General features: G+C 33.7%; 1 protein-coding gene across 1 annotated transcript in view; it reads left to right on the top strand.

Annotated features, from left to right (window-relative positions):
• The window catches only part of LOC131685478 (uncharacterized), a 64963-nt gene extending 56221 nt beyond the window's left edge, over positions 1-8742 (top strand). The window contains exons 3-4 of the mRNA XM_058969256.1: positions 8090-8563; positions 8655-8742. Coding sequence (XP_058825239.1) covers positions 8090-8563; positions 8655-8672 — 492 coding nt within the window. The 3' untranslated portion in view covers positions 8673-8742. The remainder of the gene's footprint in view (positions 1-8089; positions 8564-8654) is intronic.
• The last annotated feature ends 1832 nt before the right edge of the window (positions 8743-10574 follow it).

Here is a 10574-nt window from a genome sequence, read left to right as displayed (position 1 = left end):
TTATCATTGGAAATATGTTTCGAAAACAGAACTTTTCACTGTATGTGCATACTTTTATTGAATGATTCTTATAGTCACCTTCGCAGATTATTTCGCCAAAAAAAGTTAGATGTATGGGTTGGGAAAATGTCGATGCAACAATAACTTGCACCTCATTTCCACACGATTTTGTAAAATAATACAATCTGTTGAAGAATTAATCGATTGCGTATATTGACTTCAATGTCATAAAATCGATGGTAATTCTGTTAGGCATATAAATCTCTGGATTATCGTGTTGAATTATTTAATTCAGTCGATCCACCATGCTTTCAGGAGCATTGGTTTTATACGTAACCAACCCAGCAGTCTCCGTCAGATGAAGGTTTTTATATTTAATCGAAAGAATAAAGTTCTTTCTACGAATTTTGGCGATTAAGGAAGTTGCTTAAGGTGTATATTGATAAAAAATATTCGAAAATTGACAATAAGTTTGTTGTTTCGAGAGCTACAGATTCATCGTTGTTATAAAAATGTGTATTTTATCGCTTTTAACAACTTTGTAGAAGACACTTTTAATAATAAAAAGTAATCGTAAAAAGTTATATTCGAAAAACTGTTTTGAAGGGGTCTATCCCAAGCAAACCTACATATCTCGCTACTGTTACTATATAGAGATTTAGTATCTTCAGTAAAGATTTTCACAAAAATATTTTCTAGAACTTTACTGAAGACAGTGAACTTCTAGCTAAATTATTTGGGGAAATAAAATTTCTATCTCACTTTGGGGATTAATCACTCAATTCATTATATCAAAAGATGCATTATTATATCCAGAAACTTCTTTGAAAAATCCATTCTCCAAAACCAATGGATCAGGAGTTATTGAATTTTGATCGTGAAAACGTCGTTTTGCAACACTGTGCATCGCATGTGTTGCAATTGAAATTTTGTGTGCCTATTATATTAGTTACTGCGCAACATCGACCCACCACAACTGTGCTTTGGTTGAAAATTTCATTTAAGCGACCATTGTAACTAGAAAGTATAAAGGAGCAGGTGTACTGCTACCTCGAATTCGAATGATATCAAGGGATTTCAAACGATTGTGTGTAGGAAAACAGAGCAATTAATTTAATTGTGCTCCAGATGTCAAACTAAGAACATTGTCTATCCGCTAGCAAAAATATTTGTTATTTTTAATATTTTAAAATATTTCGTTTAGTCCTGACGGGTGTAGCGAAGCGCACCGGGTTACAGCTATATATATATATATATATATATATATATATATATATATATATATATATATATATATAATATATATATATATATATAATATATATATATATATATATATATATATATATATATATATATATATATATATATATATATATATATATATATATATATATATATATATATATATATTAGTTATTATATTAGCAGATTTATTTTCATGAGGTAAGCGATGCAAGTGCGTGGAATGTTTCTATAATGTTTTATTGATGCGAGAAACAAATTACAAAATTTAAATTTCGCTCGGAGTCGATCATTCCTAATCAATTCGATTACTAGATAAGGCACGTTTGCGTTAGCTTAAAGCTGCCATTTTTTATTGTTTTACATTTGAATTTCTTAAAACAACGGTTTCAATATTATTTTGTTTTTATATAATGAAACTAAAAAAATACAGCTAACTTATACATATACAAGAGGGGATAATACAGTATTCGTAGGATTAGGAGGACGGGTCATTTTGTGTGTTCTTTGTATAGTAATACACTTTATGATTTTTAGAAGGAGATTGTTGGAGCAATAAATTATTAACTAAGCGGAACATTTTACAAGCTTATTAACTAGAAATAACTAGGTTCAATGGCATTAAAATTAGGGGGATTAATTAAAGCTTTTTTTTAGTAGTGGTACTTTTGGGCATTTCTTAACGAGATTAAATATTGGTCAGCTAAAACTAAAAGATAGGGGGAACATAAGTTTTGGGAGATATTCAAGGGAGAGGAGGGGGTGAAGTCCTACATCTGTGTATCAGAGACGGGGAAGAGAGGGTGGACAAGGGCTGACAGAGGGGGGGGGGATATAAACTTTCAGTTTCCGCATCGGGAATCGACGATAAGGATTACAGATTCGCACGAATGCATCATGTATTGGGACGCCGGGCGGTCTTCCTCGAGCCGGCAAGGGTTCCTCCGGACGATTTCGTAGTACGGCTCAGATGCGGATCGGCAACACACCGCGTTGCGCGTGTGATGTTGTGCTGTAGGTCTCGTGTTTGTTGGGTCATTTGACAGAGATGTTTTGTGGTCGTCTTGGAGTCGCATCAAACCATCGTTGGGGTACGGTAGGCGAAGAGGGTACTTCTGGAATAATAAGAGAAATTATAGGGGCAGTTAAATCTGGATATTAATGTTTTAAGGAAGGTGGATATGAAGGACATGTAGAGGAGATCGCGATTTGCTAGGACATCTCAAGCCGGGGACATTGGGTGATCTTCCTCGGGCCCGAAGGGAATCGAATAGTTAATATCTGGCAGAACAATACTCGGCGCATGCCCAGACAATATGTTCGATCTCGAAAAAGCCGTTGCCACAATCGCAGATGCCGCTATCAGCGAACCCAATACGTCGTAGATGAGCGTCCAGCGTGTAATGATTGGACATGAGCCGAGACATCACACGAATGAAATACCGACCCACATCCATCCCCTTGAACCGATACCTTAGGGATTATCGAATGCCTTCCTAGCTCACTATTACTCCATGAAGTTTGTCAACTTTCGAGGGTTTTCTGATGAGTAATACTAAAAATTTGTCTGAAACTAATTGGTCTTTCATATATGTCAAAGCGCCCACTTTAGATAAAGGGTTCGCTTCATCATTACCTGGAATGGAGCAATGCGAGGGAACCAACTAAGATAATCTTGTACGATCTTACAGACAAAGCACGCAGGCGCTCCCAGATTTTCCCCTGAAAATATGGAATATGCTTTCTAGGGTTTCATTGAACGGTGGGAGCATCATCATCATCATGAACGGAGAGCCTCGATTGAGCTGAGGGCTATCCGAGACAATAAAGTAATGATCAATGATCCAAGGGTATACTGAATAGCAACAATTTCTGCGACGTAAACTGAAGCAGGATCATTGAGTTAAATGAAGCGGTGAGGTTTTGATTGAATATACCGAAGCCAGTGGAGCCGTTGGGGCTTGACCCGTCGGTGTAAAACATCTTGCTGCAGTCGAGTTCTTGAAATTTACTATGTAGATGCTTGGGATCACTTGCACACGTATGTGATCCGGGATTCCACGAATCTCGTCTTTCGTTTGGTACAGCCTGATAAGGTCTCCTGGGTGTGCATCCACCATGTTCCGGTTATTGTACGGAGAAAGTTGGCACTTCTGTTTCAGATACCTAATGTGACATCCCCAGGTTCCATTTGAATCGAACCAGACCCCGAGATATTTGAAAGTTGAAACCTGAGCAATAGTTTGACCAATTAGTTGAAGCTGCAGTTGTGCTGGTTCACGCTTCCTTGAAACTGAAACGACTAGCTCAGTTTTCTCCGTGGAGAACTCGATACCCAGCTGGGAGGACCCAAGCAGAGAAACTGTCCAAGGTATCTTGCAATGGTCCTTGCAGATCGACGGCTTTGGGTCTTGTAATAGAGACCCACATCATCATCTACCAGCTGCTTTAGCCAAAAAACATTCGTCGATGTCTTTCACGTGAAAGTTATGGAGAAGGGGGTTTTGAAATGAGCCCTGGGGAAGACCTCTGTAGCTAATTCATGATGTCGATAAATCATTATGCGAAAAATTCAAGGTTCAGACAGCTAGTTTAGAAAAAAGTGGTTTAGAGTCAGTGAAAGACCATGCTGGGGCAGCTTCTCAGAAAGAATTGTGATAGCTCTTTGCTAGCATAAGCCATTTGAATTTCGGTTAATAACAACGCAAGACAGTCGTTCGTGCCTTTGCCTTTGCGGAAACCAAATCTGACAGTAAGCCATTTACTTCAACCTAATTGACGAGGCGAAACAAAATTATTTTCTCGAACAACTTTCGGATACAGGACAGCATCGTAATCGGTCGATACGAGTTGTGGTCGGAGGTTGGTTTTCCTGGGTTTGGATGGCGATGACTTTCACTTGCCTCAAGTCATAAAGGACTATATTACCCTCAAGAAACTTCTAATGTATATATATATATATATATATATATATATATATATATATATATATATATATATATATATATATATATATATATATATATATATATATATATATATATATATATAAATATATATATATATATATATATATATATATATATATAATATATATATACATATATATATATATATATATATATATATATATATATATATATATATATATATATATATATATATATATATATATATATATATATATATATATATATATATATATATATATATATACAGGCCAGATTCGATTATCCGTAGGGTGCAGAAATTTCGCTTCGGATAATCGAATCAAAACAAATGTTTATTTTTCTTCATGAAATATATTTTTTATATGTTGAAAAACAACGAATATCGATCACTTTATATTCTATAATGTGATAGTAAGACATGTAAGAAAATTAGTTAGGGGCAGTCCATATACAACGTGGACAGTTTAAGGGAGGGTAGGGGTACGGGAAAGTCCACGCTTGTCCTTGGAGAGGGTGGTGGGGTTGTGACAATTGTCCACGTGAACTCTTGAATATTTATGTAGAACCAATTTGTACTATCATCTACATAAGCGCTTGATTTTCTCCTTCCAATATTTTTCTAATAGTAAGAAACACTTAAACCGCACATGCTGTTTACTGACATCACACAATTTTGCTCTCAGAAATATTTGATCCAATCAGCTTTAATTTCGTCAAGTCCCATTTATTTTTTGGATTAGATAACTTGTTACACGACTCAATTCAACAATTCATGTGTTACTTGCATTTTGCGCTATTATAATGGATGCAAAAATGTGTCTTTTAGACACAAAAAATTTTAAAAACTTTTTATAACTGATTTTATTAAAAAAATAAGATATTTTTACAAAGTAAAAAAAAATAAAATTCTGTGGACAAAGCTTAAACGAAATATAAGTTTTTAGGATAACATTCAGTATCAAAGTAGTCCAGGACAGATGAAAAATCCACATTTTCTGTAATTAAAACTCTTATGAAACTACCGGAAAAAATGGGAAAAGTCTACGCGGGGGGGGGGTGGACATCGTGGGTAGGGGGGGGGGGGGGGGGGGGGGGGGGGGGGGTAGGAGTATAGAGATTGACCCAAGGTATTTTAAAGTATTGTGTTCGATTGATTGGGATAGTTATGTTTGGTCTAATAATCATGACGCATAAAACGAAATTCTCTGCGTGAAACTTTAGTTATCTTAATGCTGGTTTCGGTAAATTCAGACAGAAATAACAACTGAATTTATGATTACGCACAACTGGTTCACCAGCACGTTTAAACCCCGGCTTAAGTATAAAGCGAGGGTAAAGAAATCGGCCCTAAGAGAAAGCAACACGATAGATTACACTGAGAAGCCTAAAAATTTGTTTCAAAACCGTCCCAAAACAGATCCAATAATGGACGCCTTCTTAACGGTCTGCTGGGCGATATTAAAACATGGATTTCTAAAGAGGATGATTTTGCACACGTTACAAAGTAAAAAAAACTTTTTTTACGCGTGACACCAAAGGATCGTGCGTTGTTCAATCAGCAGCAGCATCATCATCGTCGTCATGCGCTCTAGGGCTTTGGAGAGCCATTCAGAAACTAGATTCTTGATTCTTGGAAATGTTTGGCTATATATGTTCAAAACGCATTGAATGATTCAGTTTGTTACATCGTTACATCGTCGCACAATAAACTTTTTTTCTCTTGTTTGCTTGGTGGAAACATCATCTAGAATCTTCATTTGGCCATTGTTCGGCGTTCTAAGTAGCCAAATCACTTAAAGGATATTCAGACCATCACCTTCGCAACGAATTATTAGCGCTGTTCTACAGTGAAGATCCTATTTTATTAGTCCCCGAGTTTGTCCGCCTCCGAACTTGACAGCTTTTTGACCCGATTTTGTCAGCCCACATTTAAAACAAAGTCTTGTGGTTTGATTCTTCTATGTTACATGTTGGGATTAAAACAAAAGCCTTTTACTTAAGCGTGCTAAGAATTATTATTTCTTAAATTATTGTAATTTTTACGAGAGTTTAAAATTTTGTGCTTCCAGGAATTGTAGCTGATATCAATTTATATCGGTTTTTGTATTTAAATATTAGGATTAAAAAAAAAGTTATTTTTGTAAAATTTGCGATATTTCTGTATTTCTACGTATTTTTGTGAATATTTTTAGAAAACATAAAATTCTGGTCTTCCAGAAACTGTAGCTAGTATCAATTGTAATTTATTGGTGTTACGAAAATATTTAAGTCATCGCATCGAGTTCAAAATTATATGATAAATAATTAAAATTTCTGTATTTCTACGAAGTATTCATTATTTTTTAGAAAATACTTATTCTTTCCAGAAATTGTAGTTGGTAGCAAATAATAAATTATAAATGTGTGATGTAGCTTGAGAAAAAAATAATGTGCCGACAATCGAAACAATTTGTTCGGATTGTCGTACTAACCGGATAATCAAATATATATATATATATATATATATATATATATATATATATATATATTATATATATATATATATATATATATATATATATATATATATATATATATATATATATATATATATATATATATATATATATATATATATATAATATATATATATATATATATATATATATATATATATATATATATATATATATATATATATTATATATATATATATATATATATATATATATATATAACTAAGACTGAAATTGCAACTCTTGATATCGCGCTACCCTCAATCAACGGAGTTTGAGTTTCGTTCCACAAAGTAGTTTTTTCGTGACTTGCGGTGGACGCGAATCGCTCAGCTGAAGAATATGGAACTAAAACAAAACTTAGTTTTAAGCAATCATTAGCAATCATTAGTGATTGGTTTCGCAAAAAATTGGTTCAATAATGGGGACGATTTTCCGTATAAAATCAGGTATTGAGAGATTTCTAATTTGTTTTTGGCATTAGGATTAGTAATAATGTTTCAAATATAAAACCTTTCTTAAATCACTATATAGTGTGAGTTCCAACGGTTTTCGAAATGAGGTCCCTTTTAGGTCACGGTATTTGACATATGCTGCTCACTGTGACGTCACTTTTAGAAAAAGTCGATATCGATTTTAAAAAAAAAAACATCACATTTACATTACACGAGTGTTAAAAAGTACGGCCGTCTTGCCGCACGTATCACAATCACAACGATTCCTACCATTATTTGACGTCTTTAACAACAACTGATAAAGCGAGTAGTGAACATTAATTACTACGACTGCTACAGTGAAGACCCATTTTTATAAATCCTTGGGGAATTTTTAAGCTGGCGAAACGGACAAGATCGGGTAATATTTTTTTCTTTCTCTTTAATAATCCAAAGCTGATACAATATTCCTCTTTAGTGCTTAGACATAGTCTCATAACCCTTCCTGATTATTCAATGTAAATTTCCATCAGGCGGACTTACAGTGTAAAATTAAAAAAAAAATATTTTTATTTTTGTATGCTCAAAAAAGTCGAATTAGACTTGGGTCGTCTGATAGATCCCATCAAACGAATTTTCATATGATATAATTCAGTCAAAAAACTGACAAAATCGGGGCCAAACAAAATCACGACTTTACTGTATTTCAAGGATAAAGGGTTGATTGCTTATAAGTCGGTCTTTCAATTGACAAAACAGATTTAAACATTCTCACAATGTGTTATATTTCTCAACAATGTCTGCTTATATATTTAAGAATAAATCCAAATTCAACTGATAAACTTCACACTCAGAAAATAATCCTTCACATTTTGTCATATTTAATCAGCTATATACTGATTTCTCAGCATGGTTGTAGTTCTAATTTTTCATAACTAATAATTATTTTCACTTCATTTTATAGAATCAAACAACATGGGAACATCGAGTGCAAATTTATTTGGCTTCCATACAAGTGATTTATCAGAAACAAGTAGAGCTCGAAAGATCAAAAAACTTGTTCCAACAACAATCCCCAAAACTGCAAGAACTCCGCAAAAACGCCAAAGGGTTATTATGCGAGATACAAGAGTATAGAAACCATTCCAAAAACGGAAACGAAAGGCATAAAAACACCGGAATCTCGGCAAAAGAGATGAACTCAATCATTAATTTCGACATGACGGAAGAAGCAAACATGGAGTTGCATAAATGGTTTCTAAAGTGTCGCTTCCGATGCTTTTTAGAGGATATGGAGAAACACGTAAACAATCTACTTGTTAAGTTCAGCAGAACAAAACAAACGAGAAAAGTTCGCACAACGAAGAAGCCAAAAACGAAACTGAGAAATGGACATAACAAAAAGAGCGAAAAGCTTCCCAAAAACAAATGCTGCAATGTAAATAATAAAGCAAGAAGTCCAGCCACGCCCAGACCACCGGTGGATGGCACATACAAAGTATACAATAATAAAAAGAAACTTATTGCAGGCCAGCAGTCAAAACTAATTAAACCAAACCAGAAGAAAGTTCAACGTAAGGGCAATAAAAAGTCAGCTTAGTAATTCTAAATTTCGTCGTAGAATCCTCACATGGTCCATTGCAACAGTGGATAGGCTAAAAGCGTGTGAATTAACCTGCCTCGTTAGAAAATACATTTGTTCATAGTTTTCTTAGGAGAATATGGAAAGCTGCCTTGAGTTTCCAGTAAGATAATAAATTATGAGAAAGTAATGAATCTATTTTATATTGAAATAAGTTTCACGAACATATTAGAAATGATCAAGGTTAATTATTAACGTTCGTGTATATTTAAGACATGGTCGAAAAAATCCAAGTCATTTGCATCCGATTTCTATGCAGCTTTCGCGTAGGACTGACTGAGTATATATATATATATATATATATATATATATATATATATATATATATATATATATATATATATATATATATATATATATATATATATATATATATATATATATATATATATATATATATATATATATATATATATATATATATATATATATATATATATATATATATATATATATATATATACTATAAAATTATTTATTTGACATCATTATAATGACTTCCTGTGCTGTGATATTTGTAATATATGTGAATAACATGATTCGAATTGCGGTTGATTAGCACCTTAACGATGGAATGAATACTCTAATTGAATATTCGAATACAACAGTATTAAAATTCTGAGTCAAAACGTTACATTTAGCGATTTTCACAATCAATAAGACACACGATTGTGTACATGAGATAAACACTATTTATGTATAGTCAGTAAACTGAAATTTACAGTTAAATCAAAAAGTTCCTAAATAGAATTAGAACAACTTGTAAGCAATCAAATGAGACAAGTAATGAAATACACAAAGCAGCATGTGTTAAAAACTGTTGTATAAAAGTAATTGCCAAACAGCGACAAACAACGAAGTAGTCAGTGCTAGGTTAAGTACCGTTTAAAATCACGGTGCTAATTTATTCCTGTTTCATAAGTTTATTTATTTCATTCTTATTTTGTAATCACATTGTTATTACTCATCACATGCTGAATGAATAAAGTGAAAAAATGAGCTGATATAATTGTTTCCCGTTACTACATGACAATAAAAAGAAATCATCGTATGTTCAAGTTTATATATGTGTGAATGTGACGGGATTCGATCAGGTTCGGGTATTCCACATTTAAAATCCCAGTGTTTGGATCGGGTCGTATTTTTTTGTGATATACCAGAGATGTAGTGACTGATAAATTGCTCCGCAGCAACAGTCGTTTCTTCTAGTTCTCTCATGAACCAACTTACGTGTAGATTTCCATCGTAGCTCTATTAGGTTTTACATCAACCGACATAACTCCACAAAACGAGCCGGAGAAACTTTGACAATTCTCGGTGGTTTGTTTACATGGGAGTTACGTGAGTTCGATTGAAACAGATGAGTACCCGTTGCAGTCGAACTCACGCAACTGACAGAGTAAACAAACCACCGAGAATTGTCAAACATGAACTTCCGTCATCATGAGTTCATTCGTGTCGTCATTTTGTAGAACTTAATTCAGTTTTTTGTTGATGGCTGCGTCCACAAATGCGCACCTCACTTTGATAAGTCATCCGTCCAATGTCAATTTTGACAAATCATCAGTCTTGGCAAATTTGACAAATCGTCCTTCAGATTCAATTTTTTTATCGTGGTACGCGTTCACTTCTGCTCTCAACTAAAACTGAACGTCAAATAAAAATATTCGCTACTCGCAATCGGCTACGACGAAAATCGGTCGACCAATACGGCAATTAATCAGTCTTATAATGTAATTGGGTGATTATTATACTCAGAAAAACCAATCGCGATACTCAATCTAGTCGAAACTAATAAGTCAGGTGA

Source organism: Topomyia yanbarensis, chromosome 1 (assembly GCF_030247195.1).
Source record: "Topomyia yanbarensis strain Yona2022 chromosome 1, ASM3024719v1, whole genome shotgun sequence".
Taxonomy (NCBI): domain Eukaryota; kingdom Metazoa; phylum Arthropoda; class Insecta; order Diptera; family Culicidae; genus Topomyia; species Topomyia yanbarensis.
Note: the sequence above shows the minus strand (reverse complement) of the source record. Positions and strands in the feature narration are given on the sequence as shown.